At 38.3% G+C, this 18,615-nt stretch overlaps 1 protein-coding gene across 1 annotated transcript; it reads right to left on the reverse strand.

Moving 5' to 3' along the window:
• Positions 1-264: 264 nt before the first annotated feature.
• LOC120088238 (E3 ubiquitin-protein ligase UPL3) lies at positions 265-14,340 on the reverse strand. The gene is made up of 17 exons (XM_039045391.1): positions 12,987-14,340; positions 12,451-12,561; positions 12,204-12,320; positions 11,625-11,795; positions 11,387-11,548; positions 8,163-8,411; positions 7,951-8,072; positions 6,453-7,875; positions 4,888-4,983; positions 3,066-4,643; positions 2,720-2,944; positions 2,537-2,641; positions 1,728-1,808; positions 1,543-1,611; positions 1,311-1,439; positions 915-1,037; positions 265-807 (listed from the first exon to the last, which is right to left on the reverse strand). The coding sequence occupies exons 1-17, from the start codon at positions 13,830-13,832 to the stop codon at positions 742-744; spliced, it is 5,673 nt and encodes a 1,890-aa protein (XP_038901319.1). The 5' UTR covers positions 13,833-14,340; the 3' UTR covers positions 265-741.
• Between the last annotated feature and the right edge of the window lie 4,275 nt (positions 14,341-18,615).

Here is an 18,615-nt window from a genome sequence, read left to right on the forward strand (position 1 = left end):
AAATTATTCAATTTTCTAATTATTATGGATTCTTAATTAATTAATTTTCAACATATCGAATGAAATTTATTGTTTAATTAGATCATCTATTTAATTTCCTAAATTAAATACAAACATAATAAAATTCTAATATTCTAATAGGGAACGCAGTTATCTTTGATTTCAGGCATCCTTTCAAAGGGCCTTAAAAGATAAACTAGAGCCAGTAGAAAGAACAGCCAAATTTCTTGAAAAGGGGGAGAGAAGGCTAGAGAAGCAGCAAAATAAAGAAGGAAGAAGAATATTGAATTGTTTATTTCGCTTTCAATCATTTTTATGACATACATTGTAATGTATCAGCCAATAACCACCCAGGTGCGGAGGGAATCCAACGAATTCCTATTTATTTACATAATAATCTAAAAGTTGGAAACTGAGAAAAGTAGTTCGAAAAATTCCCTCTACGTTTTCCTGAAAATGTGGCCAATAGTTCCGACCAAACATTAACCAGACCGAGAAATACCCATTTGCTCTAACCAAGAGAGCAAATAAACAGGAGCACATGATGAACAGAATGGTTAACATATGAATGTACAAACTCCAAAAGGAAAAAGAACCAAAAAAACCAAGGAACTGCTCTCTGGCGGCGGCTGCCAAAAGTAAGGCACCTTTCACCACCATAACTATTGCAGACAAACACGATCCGTCGACCCGAGTATTGCAAGTTAATAGTATACACAAGTTGTGGTTAGTCCCAAAAACTCATGACAAATCAAACGATCCCTGCCCCTCATTGATCGCATAGATTAGTTTCTTGTACATTATTTCCTGTTCCCACAACACCGACCATTCATTCACATAGTAGAACAGAGCTTCAAAATGTTTTTATCCTCAATTCAAGTTTTTGATAAAAGTAATTGATGAATAATAAGTACCTTGGTCGAGTACGGAGGAAGCTTAAGGTAGTTGGCGCATGTCATGACACTAGGCAAATCATCATCTGCTGATTCAGAAGCCCCTGTCGCGCTGTTTGCCGCATTATTTGCAGTTGATGAGTGCTGAAAAGATCAAAACAGCATTAAAAGCCTTCAATAGAGAAAAAACTATAAAGCATACATGTTCATTGATTCAACGTTAAAAAACGAAAGTAAATATACATGAATACAACCTTCGATAAAACACACACGCAACAAACCAAAACATCAGTTTGGTATTTTACCGAGCTATCACTGATAAGAAATTTCACTAAGGTTGGACGGTACAACCAAGGCAACTTAAAGATCTTACTGTGCATATATTTTCCAAGAATATACTATTCCTTCATACAATACCTTTCTCACAATAGTCAATCTTGGGTTCAACACTGCAAGGCCACCTGGTGGAAGCCTAGGTGCACCTGTAACAAACTGGCAGAATGCTCGCTGCTGCTCTGGTGTGAATTCGCCCATAATCTCAAGAAACTAAGAATGCCATAAGAGACAGACAGCATATGAGGGCCATGTATCAATAATTGATAATCTCATAATTCGACATAATTCTTCAAAAGTTGTGAAAATAGCTCACATTGACTATTGCAGGACTCTTGGCTGTGTATCCATGATCAAATTTAATATGATCAACAAGTGTGTCGAACTGCAAAATATGAGAGAATGTCACTAGTATTTCTACAAGGTAATTTCACAACAAAATGACGTAAGAAGTCCAAAATTGCTGATAATAGTAGGTAACATGAATATTTAGCAGTTCACCTTCCACAATTCTCTACGGCCACACAGCAAATGGTCCAACTCATGAGGAATGAATATGCGTAATGCTGTTATGTCAAATACCTGAATTTCAAACATAAATAATCAAAAAATGGGAGAGAACAGAGAAAACGCATGCACATTAAAGACGGGGGAGAAAAATATGCCGGCATTGTAGGCTACGTAATTTAAAAACTCTGAATTTGCATTGATCAATGATTAATGACATTGAGTAGTAGTCCCACAGGGTAGATCAATTGGCAAAAGATTAACTGGTCCATCTTTGATTTAAGTTTCTTTGTCAACAACAAAATCAAATACCAACAATAATATATATCAACATCAGTATCATAAATTACAAATGATGAATAAATAACAATATTTTCTCTAGTGAACACAATACCATAGGTATCAAAAGAGCACTTGAAGTCCATATTCAGAAAGCTAAAAATTGAATTAGTATATGAACACAGATCAATAACTCATTAGGGGAGAAGTGATTGTTGATTAACCTGTGCAAGGAAAACTGTGAAAAGCCATAAGCCATAATCCGCAATAAGAACGGGAGGCAAGAACGTTATAATACTACACTAAGGTCCACAAATGCAGGAAACATGCGTTTCATCATTCTATTTTTACTGTGGAATCCCCCAATGCAGCAGGCTCAAAATTAAGACCAGTACAAGACTTCACAACATGGTAATTTGAAGACTTGAGCGATATTTAATATCTTGGCAGGGATCTTAAAGGTGTCTTCATCTAATGGAAACATATAACACCAAATTAAATAAAAATATCATTGACGAAGTTACCTGATTGAATCCTGCAGTAAATGCTTCCATTTGCCGCATTATTCCCGTCTTGACAGTTGCATCTAATACCAAGGATATGTACTCCTCCAAGTTATGAATATTAACCTGAAAATTTATCCAATGTTAAAAGAATTTCTTAACCATGAAAAAGAGAGGTGGATAACTTGAGATTTTATAATATACAGTTTCATCTCCTGGTCTCAAAACGTAGTCCGGATAACCAGGAACTGTAAAATCTAAGCAGAGATCTTCAACCGGAATCCCACGGAAAGTCAAGTTGGAAATTGTATTTTGATTATCACCATTTATCGATCCTAAGTACTGTTTCCGGCAAACAAGAGCTTGCAATTCTTGTAAAGTCTTCCCAAGCTCAGCGTCAAATGAGAGGATATCATGTAAATCAAGATCCTGAAAACCGATTCACCACGTTTTGTCACAATGAAAATATTGAAAGCACAATATGCCCAGACGACTTCCAACCATTTAGAGTGACAAAAGAAAAAGTAAGTATATAATACTACTGACTTACTTGACCAAGAACAAGCTTATAAAATGCTGTTGAGAGCGGTAGATCCAATAGTCTTCCATCTTGCAGAGCTTTGGCCATCACACGACCAACAAGCCGGAAATATTCAATAACCTTCGAAAATTGGCTGCCATCCGATGAATCAGCATTTGGTGGCCAAGGTCGAGGAAACAACCCAAGAGGAGATTGAATAATATCAATATTGGCTGCATCAGAAGTAAGCCTAGAGCCACCTTTAGCCTTCCTAACCTGTTCATCTTCACCACTATCCGACTCTTGCAATGAATTAGACCTCCACATTCCAAGTCCAGCCCGCTGCAATTCATGACTTAAAAGTGTGTAGAACTCAAGGGTAGGACCTAATCCAGTTCCCACTTCACCAAAATATTCTACTTCAAGAACAGCCTTCTGGCTAGAATACATCTCCATAACTTTCGCAGCAGAATCTAAAATACGATTACGGGAGACACGGACCTTCTGGCGCTGTAATCTTCCAACCCTTCCCTCCCGTTCATTTACTGTTCCAAGACCATCAGCTCCTTGCTGCTGATGTAACCGATATAATGCACGTGACAGCCCAAATGCGGTTGAATAGAAATACTGCCGGCGAGTCTCAAAAGGAAATAAGAACGGACATGCCTTAGTCAATTGGTAACACCATGAGGGAAGACTCCCACTGCATAGTGCAAGAGCGTCCTGAATTTGTCGAGCCAACTTGGGAGTAAGCTTACTGTTGATAAATTCCTCATGAGGAACCTTACCACCAATTCCACCCAATTCATCAAGTGTAGTGATCTTTCCTTCTGCAAAATGATCAGACACGATCTGTGCCCTTAAGCGTGGAGCAAGCTGATTCAATCCCTCGAGTACACGCAACAAAGATAGTATATCATACGTAGGATTAGATTTGTCAAAATCGCATGGAAGTTTTCCTTGTAAAATACTATCTAAAAGAGACATTTGATGGAACTGAGACTCTGAATTTGAATTGGAAGTCGATACACACTTGGTAGATTTAGATTTTGAGGAGCTTGATTCCCCAGCTAAAACAGCTCTTTCAGATTGATTATCTGCCCTCTGATACGTGATAGTATATATATCACCCCATAAACTGCTCCCATCATTAGATAAGAAATCACTGCCAGCACCGGCAAACCTCTCATCATCGTCTTCATTCAAAACAAGCTGGCGTTGAACAGCTTGGTATATTGTCAAATGCCTATCGAGCTGCTTCTCACCAGAAGAAAAAAGTAATTTTGGGTTATCATTGGAGCTACCAAAAAGAGGACGTCCCTGTGGATCCCGACCTCCACGGAAACCTCTGCCATTAGCTGGTCCAAGCCCAGCCATAGCAGCAGCAGCAAATGACATACCACCCCTCGAACTAAAAGAATTTCCACTCCTATGATCAGGAGAATTAGATCCCCTGACTGCAGCAGCTCTACTGCTAGAGCCAAAAGTTGAATGTATCTGACCATCACTTGTAGCTGGACCAGCATCCCCATCTTCAACTGTGTCACCCAATTTAACATCATGCACCTTTTCAGGCATACAAAGAGGAAGAGAGTCATCCTGCAGCACCTGAATCATAGGAACCAAGAAGGATGAAGGAGAAAGGGTTCAGACAGTTAACATGCTAATAATGTGTTTCCTTAAAAAACAATGAGATTTACATATGATAGAAACTAAGAGAAAAGTGGAACATTTACAGCCTCCTTTTTTTTTTTTTTTTTTTTTTTTTTTTTGCAATATCAATCATTAGATTCCTTGTATGAATGCATCAAATTGTGATATGGAAAGAAAAAAATAATAATTAATTGCATACATCATCGTGGTCATCATCTTCATCATCAGAAATATCATCATCCTCAATCACTAAAGAATCATCAATCTGGATGGAGGATAGGTCCAATTCTTCATCCTACAGAGAATAAGAAACTGACCATCAAAATGAGTTTAACAAAGAAAAGATTGAACATAAGTAATGTTACTATCATGAAAGTTTTAGATTCTTAAACAAATATAAAACAAAGTTGGATCCATGGTTGGAAAACTTATTGCATTTAAGAACATGTTATAAACAAATAACACCTGACCAAGCCAATGACTCAAATAAGGGAATAATAAAATAAACAAAAGTGGTTGACTAAATTATATAGAATGTAAGACCAAATCCACTGAAAAGGTTTTTATTTACAATAAATACTGCAATTGGAACTAACAATTTTTTTTAAGACGCTTAACATTTCATATAGAAAAAGAGAGGAACACAAAAACAGCAAGGAGTTATGTCAATTCAAACTACCAAACTTAAACACCATTAGAACTCAAAGACACAGGTGTACAAACTATAGAACAAACCATGTTTAAGTAAAAGTCATAACAAACTTGGACATCAAAAGTAGGAAGAATTTTTACTAAAAACATTACTAATGGCAGTTTGGATACAATTACTCATGCACCTTCATGTAATTTTCTCAAATTTATTTAATCTCATAATCATGAGCAACCAGTTTAATGTTGCTAATGCTGCTAATGCTAAGAGTTGACTTTTTAAATAAACTTAAATATTAAATTTTAAAATTTAGAAAGAAGAAAAAAAATTGGCGGGTCTGCAAAGTTAACAAAATAGACAACGCAATAACTGATTAAGAACAATCAAGTGCCTGTTAAAAATACGATAACATACATGAACAATCATAAATCTTATATTTATAGGTGAAATTCATTCATCCGTATCAAAATATATCCATAGAATTTATAATACATAAATTCTTTTGAAAGAGGAACTAACAACACTTCTTTTGGATGAGAAGTGTTGGATTATTACTTTTAAAATAAGAACTAACAACACTTCTTTTGGATGAGAAACAGTGAAATAAAATTTATCAAAATTCAGTAAAAAGAAAATAAGTTGAATTTTATTTGCTTCACACACTAGGAGATTTTTTTCTTTTTAGTGCATTTTTGTTTTCTTTATTATTATTATTTTTTTAATAATGCATTTTATTCAGTCATCAACCAATGAATGAATGTTCCATAGCGCTAGGATTTGAAACACATGATGCATTTAGTGAAGAAGAAGAAGCAGAAGAAATCACTCACTTATTCCGACAAAAATCATTAGACAAAAAGAAGGACTAACTTGCAGCATTAAAATCTAATTGTCAACTAAATATTTGCAATACTCATCCAAAACAGCACAATTTTCAAATGGAAATGCGCACATAAAACATATCAACAAATTGCAAATTTATTACGTAACAAAATATACTTAGAAAGATGAATTATTTAGAACCCCATTTAAATTGTCATCTAGTCCTCTAAATTTCTATTTTACCGAGCCATTGGATTTATTGAAATAGTGTTCCCCCTGTTGTGAAAAAGTACCTCAGATGTAGTCTCTCCATTTACGGGCTTCATTTGGGCATCCTTGTCCATAGCTGCTCTTCTACGAGTAGAACTTCTAGTTTGCAGGCCTCTCTTCTCCTCCCAAGCAGGCTTTAGAATAGCTTTCCCCTTCCCCTTTGATATGCTTTTCTCATGTGAAGAAGATTCCTTCCCTGCTCTTTCTCCAATAGTCATCGATGATCTAGACCTAGTAGAGTAACGACGAGTGGTTGAACTGGGGGTTGAATTTATTCCTGATGGAGCAACATTTCCTAGAGGCGTAGCTCCTGAATCTGAGTTTGCACCAGATGCTGAAGGTTTCTGACCAGATTCACTTTTCTGAACTCTAGGCCACAGAAATTCTTCAACAGCTGCTAAACTTGCCAGTGGATCAATCAGAACAATATTTGATGAATAATCACGAAGTGATTTTTCTCCCTGGGCTCGACAAAGTCGCAACTTAAATGGCTGAGATAACACACTAAGCCCAGAGGAAAGCCGCGCACTACCGCTGGATGATCTAGAAGAATGGCTCAAGACAACAGGAAAACGCTCCAACGAGGATAAAGCACTCTGCAGCTTTTGAACTAAGACTGTCATAGGAGCTACCGTCCCCTCGTTAATGCTTGTAGGAAGAGCAACAGAAACAAATGATTTAAATCTTTTAAGCACTTGTTGCCGAAGCTTTGGCAACTCGACTTCCGAAATTCTTCCTTTAGAGAAGTATCCGCAAGAAAAGTAGTTAAGCAAAACTCCGACAACACCACTACCAATAAATTCAAAAGTTGAAACACCATAATCTTTGCCCAATTCAACTAGCATTTCAGATATCACGCCAGTTAAATACTCTTCCTTATTTGTAATAATTTCATCTAGGCGAGACCCTGATGCTTTCAACTTTCCTTTTGATTTATTCTTCTGATCATCAATACCAGCATTCAACTTGACACAAAGATTCTTCAAACGTAAGAGATCATCTGTAACTCCAACTTCAACATCTCCCGGATCTAAAGGGAAGTACTTAGTTTTAAAAGCATTGGCACAGGAACTTACAGAAGTTCGGAGATTAGAATTAATTGACGGAACCTCCACTGAACCCTGTGGAACACCACTTCCAGAGACAGAATTCTTGTTTTCGTCCAGTGAACTTCCATCCGAATTCATATTTCCACTACGCCGCCTATAACGTCGAGTGCGTGATGCAGTTCCAGATGCAGAGTTGTTATCCTTCTCGACAGAAGCCGCTTGGGGAGAAGTATTTTGGTTATTAGCCAAGATAAGCTGGTCAACAGCATAAACAACACCCTCTCGAAGGAACATCTTAGAAAATGTTTCATAAAGCTTTTCCATAAGAATCTCAGCAATTTGGAGAGCAGGAATCAAAATGTGTGGATCTTTCCATGCCAAAACACCAGCTAGAAAACTAAATCAAGAAATGAAAAATTAAGCACACCAACAAAACAAGCCCGGAAATCTTATGCATGATGAAGTTAGATACCTTGCTATATTCGTCACATTCAATAATGACTGTATCATCTCTGGAGTGCTGAAGTACATCAATTTTCCAATTCCTGAGAGACATTTATGACGTACTGGACCATTCACACTGGAACCATAGATCTAATTGACCAAAGAGCTCAATTTCAGTACTAACTGAACCAGAAAAGAACTCTCTTAGGCTCCAAAGTAAGTATAATATGCCATACATACCTGTATTAAAATAGGAAGAAGATCCATTCCAAACTGGAGGAGGAGCTCAGGCTGATCCTTTAAGAGTTTCTCACGAGCTGACACTTCTGGAACACTATCAGTTTGATCTTCTTCTTTCACAGAACCGCTAGTAGATGGCTTCTTGATGACAGGTCCTTTCACAAACAAATTAAAGTTGGGTGGAAAGGAAATAGTTCCTTGAGGTAGAGGAGGTAGAAGCTCATTTGCCAAGTTGACTATCTCAAAAATCTAAACATTTAATAGAAATCAAACTGTTAGAGGATGAGAAAAGAGGTTAAACGCTCAACAGTTAACAAAATCAGAAAAATAACCTCCATTATAGAATATTAGGGTACAATAGATAACTAATGATGAAAAATGGGAGATTGTGGCAATTGAAATTTTTTCAGATAAAAAACTACTTCATAGAAATTTATTGAAAATAAATAATTAATTAAAAACTACATTCAACCACATTGATCAAAAGCCTGGAGTCTATTCAAACACTTGCCATACATGCATTTCTATTGCTTGAACCAAATTAGTTTCCCAGTATCAGCTTTCTGAACAATATGTGATCATTAGATTCAAAATGCTTCCAGCACACTTCTGATTCCGTAATTATAAAAGAATCGGCAATCATGCCTAAAACCATTTAAAGCAACAACCATACCGCAGATCAAGTATCCTTCAAAAATATATATAAATAGCTACATCAACAAATAAATAAGAACGCAGACACGTGAAAATACAATACACACAAGTTTTTTAAAAAATACATTACATACATGATGGAAGTTTTTTATGGAAAAAAAAAGGTAGCAGTTTATGTAATGATATAAAGCTTAGAACATGCATATTTATATTTTAATTGATTCTTACATTCAACCTTTCAAATCTACTAAAATTTCAAAAAGTTCTTCCAGTATCAAGATCTAGAACTCAGTTGGTTTCATAACTTGATTTGGACTCTAAAATGTATTTTCTGTTTCTCGTTGTCCTTTTTCTTCTTGAAAATGAACATCTTTATACAATTGAAAGAAAGGATACAATGGAAAGAACAAGAGAGTTCAACATCTGAAGCTGAAAAGTACTATTATCCAAAAGGCAAAAACCATCACTAGAAAATTGAATTTCTTGAATTCTTTTCTGTTTCTATTTAAGCATGACTCCCCATAAGAGGGCCTTTCTTCATAGCATTGCACCTTAGAACATGCATATTTATATTTTAAGTTGATCTTACATTCAACCTTTCAAATCTACTAAAATTTCAAAAAAGTTCTTCCAGTATCAAGATCTAGAACTCAGTTGGTTTCATAACTTGATTTGGACTCTAAAATGTATTTTCTGTTTCTCGTTGTCCTTTTTCCTTCTTGAAAATGAACATCTTTTATCAATTGAAAGAAAGGATACAATGGAAAGAACAAGAGAGTTCAACATCTGAAGCTGAAAAGTACTATTATCCAAAAGGCAAAAACCATCACTAGAAAATTGAATTTCTTGAATTCTTTTCTGTTTCTATTTAAGCATGACTCCCCATAAGAGGGCCTTTCTTCATAGCATTGCACCTTAGAACATGCATATTTATATTTTAAGTTGATCTTACATTCAACCTTTCAAATCTACTAAAATTTCAAAAAAGTTCTTCCAGTATCAAGATCTAGAACTCAGTTGGTTTCATAACTTGATTTGGACTCTAAAATGTATTTTCTGTTTCTCGTTGTCCTTTTTCCTTCTTGAAAATGAACATCTTTTATCAATTGAAAGAAAGGATACAATGGAAAGAACAAGAGATTCAAACATCTGAAGCTGAAAAGTACTATTATCCAAAAGGCAAAAACCATTCACTAGAAAATTGAATTTCTTGAATTCTTTTCTGTTTCTATTTAAGCATGACTCCCCATAAGAGGGCCTTTCTTCATAGCATTGCACCTAGGTGCTAGTCACAACCTTGGCACCTTGCTTCGAAGAAGCAAGGTGCTCTTAGGAAGGCATGCTCCTTAAGGGCTTCTTTAGAAGATAAAAATAAACTTAGATGCAAAATCCCTCGCATTTAGGTTTTTATTGTTTTTTTTTAAAAAAAAAAAAAAAAGAAGTATGTTAATATGAAGTAGAATGATTTCTTTCACCTCAAGCTGCCATCCATTTCATCCTCTTCTATCTTCTTCGCCAATTCACTGCCAATCTCACACAATTCTTCTACTTCTCCAGTAAGCTTGCTCTCTCTCCCCCTCTCTCTTCCTTCCCGCCTCTGATTAGCCCTCTCTCTCTCTGCCAGTCTCTCTTTCTATCTCTCTCTCTCTCCCCTCGCTTATTTTTATCTCTCTCTCCATTTCCCTCCTATCCCTCAATCGGTTCTCCTCCTTTATCTCACCCTGAGTTCCAATTCATAATTAGTAATTCACCTCTGTAATCTTCGCAATTTTTGAAGTCTAAGATTCTAACAATGGGGAATTAAACCATATTTCTCCCCATGAAGGTTTCTTATTGTGTATATACATTTAACTATACTTTTTATACATAGGGTTCATAAGGTAATTGTGCCTCAAGATTTAGAGAGCATTGTGATCAGGATCTGATAGATCTCATAATCAAAGATTAAAATATCAATGTCGATGTCAATATTAAGATTTCAATCTTACATGCGTATCGATAAAATACCGATATCAACGGATATTTTTGTAAGTAAAAACTTTATATAAAATTTACTTAGATTAATGATTTAGTTGCTTTTTCTGAAAATAAGTTATGGATAATGTTATTAGTATTTATATTCATATTGGACTAAACATATGACATTTTCTGTCTTACGAGCATTTATAAAAGATATCAAAGACATCAATGGATCTTTAATATCGATGTCAAACCCTTTGATTTCCGGATATATTGACATGTTGATGGATATTTTAAAAATTGCTCCAAATACAAATCCTAGTAAATGAATAACACCATTAGCTAGGTTGCGAGTTAGTCCCAGTTGGCACATTAACCCTCCATCGCTAGTTTATTCCGTCGCTATGTTAGTTTAGTTAAGTTTCTGTTAGTTGCTACGCTAGTCCAAACACTAGTGGGTTGTAAAAGAGCAAGATAATTATCATTTATGTTTTTTTTGTTACTGTTAGATTATAAATGAGATGGAAAAACCCAAGGGAACAACGAGAGTTGTCTACCCAGGGAAAATGATACCATGCAGAGTGACGACCAGGAAAATTGGCAGAACCTACCTGCTCTTGTGGTCTATTTAAAGCAGGCGAAACAGATGCATTAGTAGACACGCCAGAACCAGATAAGATATCTTTAAGAATCCCACTGATACCAAGAAGCAGCAAAGTTTTTGCACCTAAAGCAGATCCACTTGCACATGTGGAAAGAAGTCGAATTAATCCCTGCATAATTGTGTAGATGTAATCAATACCCTGAAGCACATAACCATCAAAGGATGAAAGCACATTTAGAACTTACTGTGTAAGTCGATGAGCCAAGTGTTGACTGTCCACCTCCAGTACTGCTGGTGGAAATAAGTGAGGCAGCTTGCGTAACAAGTCCATGGTTACATAGTTCATCTAATTTATCAGGAGATGATGCAAAGGCCTCCGCAATACGGGTCAAACAAACTGAAGCATGTTCCAACACCTACCAACAAGAGATTTAGGTGGATAAAGAAAGGAACAAGAGTATCTCACATTTGCTCACTGATTTTCTTTCTTTAATTAAAAAAATAATAATAATAAAATAAATAAATAAATATTTTTTTATTTTAAAAAAAAAAAAACTTGGTTATAGAAAAGGTTAAAAAAAAACACAGGCCTGAGCGAGCAAAAGGACCTCCAAAAACTTCAACAGTAAGAAATAAAATAAATAAATAAACAATAAAAAAGAACATCACAAAAAGGTTTAGCCGCAGGAACACAAGAAATGGTGCAAAGAAGTGCTGAACTTCAGGTTAGAGCCCCTCTCATCCGTCTATAATTGAAGGCAAAGATTTATCTACTACAAAAACCTTGAATCTCAAATTTGTTAACTATGACTAAAGCAACTTACTTTTGCATCATGATACTGAAGAAGGTTTGTCAGCAAGGGAACAGCTTCCATCACAAAGTCAGCTGCGTCTGAAGGAAGCTTCTTGCACATATTAGCAGCAGTGGACAATGCGACTCGCTATAATACAATTTCAACAAAATGATAATATAGTTAACAAGTAAATTATATGAACCCTGATGAACAAAAAGTCCAGTCTTGGATAGTATCCAAAATCTGCATAGCAATAGGGTCCACAGCCATCAGTTACCTGAACTCCTGTAGAGAAGAAATCTAAATATGATAGCACAGCCATAAGAGCACCAGCCCGCAGGCAGGCAGTAGGGTGTTCCTGGGATATCTTCTTTAAAGCTTGCAGGGACTGTTGACAGAAACCTACTTCTATTAGTACCATCATCTCAGAAGTTAAAAAGCATGAACTCACGGAATTTGATGCATAACAACACGGGCAAAGAATTCACGGAACCACCGTGTATTAAGTGTCAAAATGACGCTATTTGGAGTTTCGAGCAGAAAACAACTACTGTGAGTACCTATCAGTTATTAAAAAAAAAAAAAAGAAAAAAAAAAAACGAGACCAAACTGCTTATTCTACAAGACAACATCCAGTCTCACTTCCTCGTGACCACCAAAATGCGTGAGAGCTAGCATTTTTAGCTCCAGTCAGTTATCACGGTAAATATTATGCATTAGTATTTTACAAATCAGCACAGTATAGTTCGCTCTCAACTGGTAACAACTTATTTCCACGTTTCACAAGGACCAAGTCAGATGCAAAGAGCAAACCTGTTCAGCTAGGTCCATGTATTCTATAGTCAGCAATCTAGCACAGAAGCAGGAAACAGCACCATAATGCACGACAGCAGCACATGATGAAGGGAGAACATCGCAGAGATGGGTTAGTGCCCTGGCCGCTAGAAGCATTATATCAGGATTGCTTTCGTGATTAAGTAAGCCAACAAGGATAGGGACAAAGGAATCGACAGAGAAAGTACTTAGAGACTCCTCAGTGCCAATTGAGAGCATCTCACAGAGTTGTGTCAATGCCTCAACCTGCCTCCCTTCTTCTCCATCCGCTCTCAACCCAGATAAGATCTTCTTAAGCCGCCCTCTCTGCTGTGATGACGAAGCCGATGCAATTGCAGAAGATGGAAGTAAATCATCCAATCCAGCACCGAGTTTCCTAAGAAGTCCTTGAAGGGCGCTACTTGCTGTGGATAAATTCTGCTGCAAAACTCCCATTCCTCCTTCACTGTCGTTGTCATCATCCTCCCCACCGCCACTGCCTTCAATATTTAACCCAAAGCTCTGCTCAGCATTTCTTTCTCTATCCCCAATTCTAACCTCGTGTTCCTTCTCCTTCCCCTTATCCGAGTTTTCTTTATCAGAATTCTTCCCACGTCGGCGTGACCCTGATGATTCGTTAGTCGAGTCCATTGGAGTAGTGGTGGCAGACGGTTCCTGGGTTCGAGTAGAGCGAGAACGAGTTGAGATCGAAAGAGTTGATGCAGCAAGATTCGATGAGGAAGCACCAGAAAGACGAGCGCGCTTGTTAGAACGGGTAGTGGGACCAGAAGACGAAGAAGGGGCTGCTGAGGAGGCCTCCGCCCGCTTTCTGCTCCGAGTTTCCATACAAAAACCCAAACCCTCGAATCGATGAGTCGCTCGCCACCGAGCGGCGATCACACAGTTCTTGATCCGAATTTACTACGCATCTGACCAGTACCAAATTAAACAAACCGAAAAGAAAACAACGAACACTAGCTGAACCGAAAACCAGCTAAGTCCTCACACAACCCCCCTCAATTCGAAAACCCTAGATTCCCCTTACCCCTATAGAGAAAAAGAATGTGAATCCACGGCAAGAGAAACAAGAAATCAGGAATTGCTCATAAACCCTTCAGAGCAATGGAAAGTAAAGAAATCAAAAACCAAATTACAACACCTAGAACACAACGCCCATCGAAATGTAAAGGAGAAATCGGTGAAACGCCGGTGATTGGATAGAAGGCGTGGTAGCGTTTGAAATCTGAGTTAAGAATTGAATTACGTAAAAACAAAGGGGGTCCCCTCAGGAATGGAGAAGGGGAAAATGGAAGGAAAGCCCTAGGGACGAAGAAAAGAAAACGTAGAAGAAGATGAAATGGGAACTAATTCTTCCTATTATAGTGTGTTTTTTTTTCTTTTAGAGAATAATTTTAATTTTATTTTCACAATATAAATTTATATATTATATATTAATTTCATTTATTTTGTGTAATGACGAGGATGAGGTTCCACATTTTGCATGGCGGTGATTGTGATTGTGAGTACAAAATATACCAAACTCCTCCGCTTTGTTCCGTCGCCGACGTCCAAAACCCTCCTTCAAAACTGCCACGTTTGTCTCGAGGGAAAAACAATGTGTTAAAATTTGGGTTGATAAAGTTCGGAAAATTATTAGGGTTAAATTATAAAAAAAAATATCCTCGTGTTGTTAGTTTTGGATGGAAATTGCAACGTCCTAAAATTTAGGTAATTTTAAATTAATTAGTGAAATTAATCATTTCTTTTATTTAAAAGCCAAAGTTTAGAATTTAAATATTTTATTAGTGGTTTGAGTTTTTTTTTGGGAAAAGGAGTTGGGGTTGTTATATTTATTTATTTATTTTGTTTTTATCTATTTATTTTTGTTTGTTTTGCCTTTTCCTAAAAAGAAGTAGGGAAGGGTTTGGTTATTTTTAAATAGGGAGACATCAGGAAGCGTGCAGTAGAGAAAAAAAAGAAATCTTCTTCCTCTCCTTCTCCCACCGGCGCCACCCTCTCCAAGTTTCCTTTACCTGCCTTTTTTTCTTTTTCTAGCCGCAAGGAGCCCACCGCTAGTCGTAGCCGCCGTCGATCGCGTACCAGAAGGCGTCGCCATTCATCGTCGACTCGAAGTCGAGTTCGTCCAACCGCCGCCAATGCCACGCGTCCTCGCATCAACTCGTCGTTCCAGATTCGTGTCAGCTGCCTCCGTCGACCTCAACTAGGGCCACTGTCACTGTGAAGATGCGAGCCGCGCCATCCGCAACCGACCTCAGCTGCGCCCTATCGTCATCGTCAAGGTCGTCGACATCTGCGGCAGTAGTCGTCCATACGGCGTCGGCCTGCTCGTGTGTCCTCTATTTGCATACTGTAGGGTAAGAACTTGGTTATTTTGGTCAATTCTTTTGAGGTTCTTGAAATATTTTGGATATTTAATGAAATCTTGGCTTGACGTTTGGTCCAATGTTGAATTAGGAGACTGGAATGGAGGTTATGAGGCGTTGTAGCAACCGCAAAAGCCTTCATTGATTTTTTGTTGGCAAGTTTTGGGGGTAAGTTGTGTGAGGATTGCTGAATTAATTTGTTTAGATTTTGGGGATTCGCCCCACAAATTGAACTGTGTGTTGTGGTTGGTGTCAGGGGCTTTGACTCAAGCCTTTGCAGTTTTAGGAGGGAGTTTCAGCTATTTGTTTTCTTTTGCGTGGGCCTAAACCCAAGGTAAGCGGTTTACTAACGGTTGCCCTCGACCCTAAGCATGCTTACCACTGGTTCTATTTAGAATGAAATATCTTGATATGTCTGTCTATGGATGGGTGAATTGTGAACGGTTATGTAGTCTTAGCATGTTTTACGATGTTGGATGAATGTTTATGTCTGTATGAGATTACAGTGACTGTTAGTGTTGCCACTGGGTTGTGCACATCGCATATTGTGAGCCTTCAGGCCCACACCCTATGCTTATGTATGGTGTCCTTTTGGGACCACCACTTATGTTTATGTTTGTGACCTCTAGGGTCACTACTTATGAAAATGTGCCTTGCCACTGGGTTGTGCACATCGCATATTGTGAGCCTTCAGGCCCACACCCTATGCTTATGTACGGTGTCCTTTTGGGACCACCACTTATATTTATGTTTTTGCCCTCTGGGGTCAATACTTATGAAAGCGTGCCTTCGAGTTCGCCCCTTATGCCTATGCCTATGCCTATAATTTCGTTGTGCACTTGTGTCCCAATGGAAAGACTAACAGATCACTAAGTGGGCCCAGTAGTGGGTTGCTTACTGAGTATACTTTTATACTCATCATTTTCCTTTCATGTTTTTCAGCTAAAGGTAAAGATAGACCGACGCATGACAAGAGAGATCCGTGACCTGACCATTTGGACGAGTTGTTGCTTCCGCATTTAGGTTTCATGTAATAGAGTCTGGTTTAGGAGTCAGGCATTTTAAAATATTATGAAATATTCCTTGATTTTATTTATTGATTTATTTAATTGTATTTATTTTAAAGTTGGGTTAGGGGTACCCCAAACGGTATTTTTTAGGCTTTCTCTTATTTGTTTATTTGAGCATTATTTAATTAAATAAAAAAATTGTCTCTTTTACTTAATTATTCTTTGAGAAAATGTATTGCTAAGCCTATGCATGCATAAAGTAACGTCCTAGAAATTTAGGTCGTTATAGTTAGTATCAGAGCCTAAGTTTTAGGTTCTGTAGACTGACTTACATCGTGAGTCCAAACTATTCCTTATGGCCACAAATGGATCTCTCGTCATCGCCAGGTATATCGTTTAAAGTTCTTTAGGGAAATATGTATGAAATCTTACCTGTTGTGCAGTCATTTGATGGTTTACCTTGCTAGCGTTTATTAAAGTGTTACGTGTGGTTATCAGATATGGCACCACGAACTAGAGGAAGAACAGTCGAGGTAAGAAAGTAGTTGGGGAGTGGAACCCTGACATACAAGACTCTAAGGTGCAGAGTCAAGAACTGTTGGACTCACCACCTCGTGACCCTTTTGGGCCAACCTAGCAGAGAGTTAGACCAAGAAGCGGGCCTCGAACTTCAACTATGGCCCCCCTAGGACCATCATCCTCAGAAACGTCAGTAGAGTATACGGTCATGGCTACAGCTATTGGGAATGTCATTACACAGGCCGTATTAGGACAGTTAAAGGATATGGTGGTCGAGCAGATAACTCAGCACGCACAGCAGCAACAGGTGCCATCCTCGTCGGCCCCATTACCACAAGTTCAGAATCAAAATAGGGCCACGAATCGGACTGTGGCAGGCCCTTCCTTGGAAGTCGAATATCTACGGCACTTCAAGAAGTATGATCCCTCGGCGTTCAACGGGTCCCTAAAAGACCTTACAAACGCAGAGTTGTGGTTGTCCACTGTGGAGGGGATTTCTCAGTACACGAGGTGTCCAGAGGAGCATAAGCTGCAGTGTACAGCTTTTGTTCTCATCGATAATGCCAAGCGCTAGTGACGCTCAACTGAGAGAATGATAGAAGCCAGTGGAGGCCAAGCCATGTGAGACCAGTTCAAGGAACGGTTGTACGAGAAGTACTTCCCTACTCACGTGATGTACAACAAGCAGGCTGAGTTTATGAATCTGAAGTAGAGGATCATGACAGTAGAAGAGTATGAGGAGAAGTTTGACATGTTGTCTTGCTTCGCCCCTGATCTGATGTCTACTAAAGCAAAAAGGGTTGAAAGATTTGTACAAGGACTTTGGGATGGGGTGCGAGGTATTGTGCAAGCTCTAGAGCCTCCCACCTAAGCTGCAGCTTTCGGAGCGACAACACGTGTGGGCTGTCCTTCAGGAATAGAGTTCCTGAAGTCCTTAACGGAGGAACCTGCCCCAGGCCAGAAGAGAAAAGCTGAGCAAAAAGCTCTGGGACTTCCGTAGAAGGTTCAGAGTACAAACAGATCGTTAGGGCATGCCCAACGGCAAGCTACTGCTTTAGGAGGAGTTTAGAGGGAAAGACTAGTGTGCAAGTCGTGCGGGAAGCATCATCAAGGACGCTGTCTGATTAGCACAGGGACTTGTTTTAGATGTAAACAGACAGGGCATACTGCGGACCAATGCCCTAGTAGTGGTTCCGAAAGTACAGGGGGTCACCCTCCGAGTTTGCATCAGGGTAGTTCAAATCGACAGCAGCAGCAGAGTCGGGTCTATGCCACAAGTCGTCAGGAAGCTGAGCATTCGGAAACAGTAGTGACAGGTACGCTCCCAATCTTAGGGCACTATGCCTTGGCATTATTTGACTTTGACTCGTCTCACTCTTTCATTTCATCGTTATTCGTAAAGCATGTTATGTTAGTTTTAGAACCCATTGGGTTATGTTTTATCAGTATCTACATCGTCAAGGGAAATTATGATAGAAAGTGAAAAGATAAAAGCGTGTCAGTTAGAAACAACAAATCACACCCTTGATGTGACTCTAATAGTGTTAGACATGCGTGACTTTAATGTAATTCTGGGCATGGATTGGTTGGTTGTCAACCATGCTAGCATAGACTGTTTTCGTAAGGAGGTGATTTTTAACCCCCCTAGGGAAGCAAGTTTTAAGTTCAAGGGAGGCCAGGACGATAGTTTTGCCCAAGGTGATTTCAACAGTAAAG

The sequence above is a fragment of the Benincasa hispida genome, chromosome 10, assembly GCF_009727055.1.
Source record: "Benincasa hispida cultivar B227 chromosome 10, ASM972705v1, whole genome shotgun sequence".
Lineage (NCBI taxonomy): Eukaryota > Viridiplantae > Streptophyta > Magnoliopsida > Cucurbitales > Cucurbitaceae > Benincasa > Benincasa hispida.